General features: G+C 40.4%; 1 protein-coding gene across 1 annotated transcript in view; it reads left to right on the top strand.

Annotated features, from left to right (window-relative positions):
* Window positions 1-2: 2 nt before the first annotated feature.
* LOC108627975 (uncharacterized) overlaps window positions 3-708 on the top strand; it is a gene marked incomplete at its 5' end in the record, with an annotated part of 2638 nt that continues 1932 nt past the window's right edge. Inside the window, one exon of the mRNA XM_018029604.2 lies at window positions 3-443. Coding sequence (XP_017885093.2) covers window positions 3-443 — 441 coding nt within the window. The remainder of the gene's footprint in view (window positions 444-708) is intronic.

Here is a 708-nt window from a genome sequence, read left to right as displayed (position 1 = left end):
GCCCAAAACCAGTCAAATTGACTTCCTTGGGCAATCTAGTGTTAATATTGTCTGGTTACGAAAATGATGAAAATTGTGTCGAATTTTTTAGCTTGTCGATCGTGATAGAGGATCTGACTCTGTACGGCTTGTCGACCTTCGTGGTCAACAATGCGAAACTATCTTTGATCGGACCGACGATCACAGCCAACGTTACAATTCCACGAATCCACGCCGACGGACTGTACAACATATCCGGGATCCTTGGTTTCTCGATACCCTTGATGGGAGCCGGCCCGTTCAGAGCGGACATATACGATTTTCAATTATACGTAAACACCATGCTCGGTTATTACCGAGGTGTCTACTTGAAGACATTCGATCTTGACTTTTCGTTAAAGACTATGGACGTGAATCTGGAGAATTTTATGAACGACGAAGAAGTGGGACGAGTTATGAGCAAGGTAAAGTATAGTAAAAGTCAAAATTTTTGGTCAAGTCATAATTTCTATTCACTTATGATTACATGTAGAATGATACAAAAAGAATGTCAGTGAGTAGAAATTGTTACATGAACAAACATTTCATCATTTACTATACACCAATACCTCGATTTGCGTCGTTTCGTTTTGCGTTTTTTCCAAGTTGCGTCGCTGCTTAATTAGTACTAATTTTCACTGTGCGTCGTTAGATTTTCGAGGTTGCGTCGTTTTGGGTTCGAGTCTTTCA

The sequence above is a fragment of the Ceratina calcarata genome, unplaced genomic scaffold, assembly GCF_001652005.2.
Source record: "Ceratina calcarata isolate Rehan_Ccalc_2016 unplaced genomic scaffold, ASM165200v1 scaffold489.2, whole genome shotgun sequence".
Lineage (NCBI taxonomy): Eukaryota > Metazoa > Arthropoda > Insecta > Hymenoptera > Apidae > Ceratina > Ceratina calcarata.
Note: the sequence above shows the minus strand (reverse complement) of the source record. Positions and strands in the feature narration are given on the sequence as shown.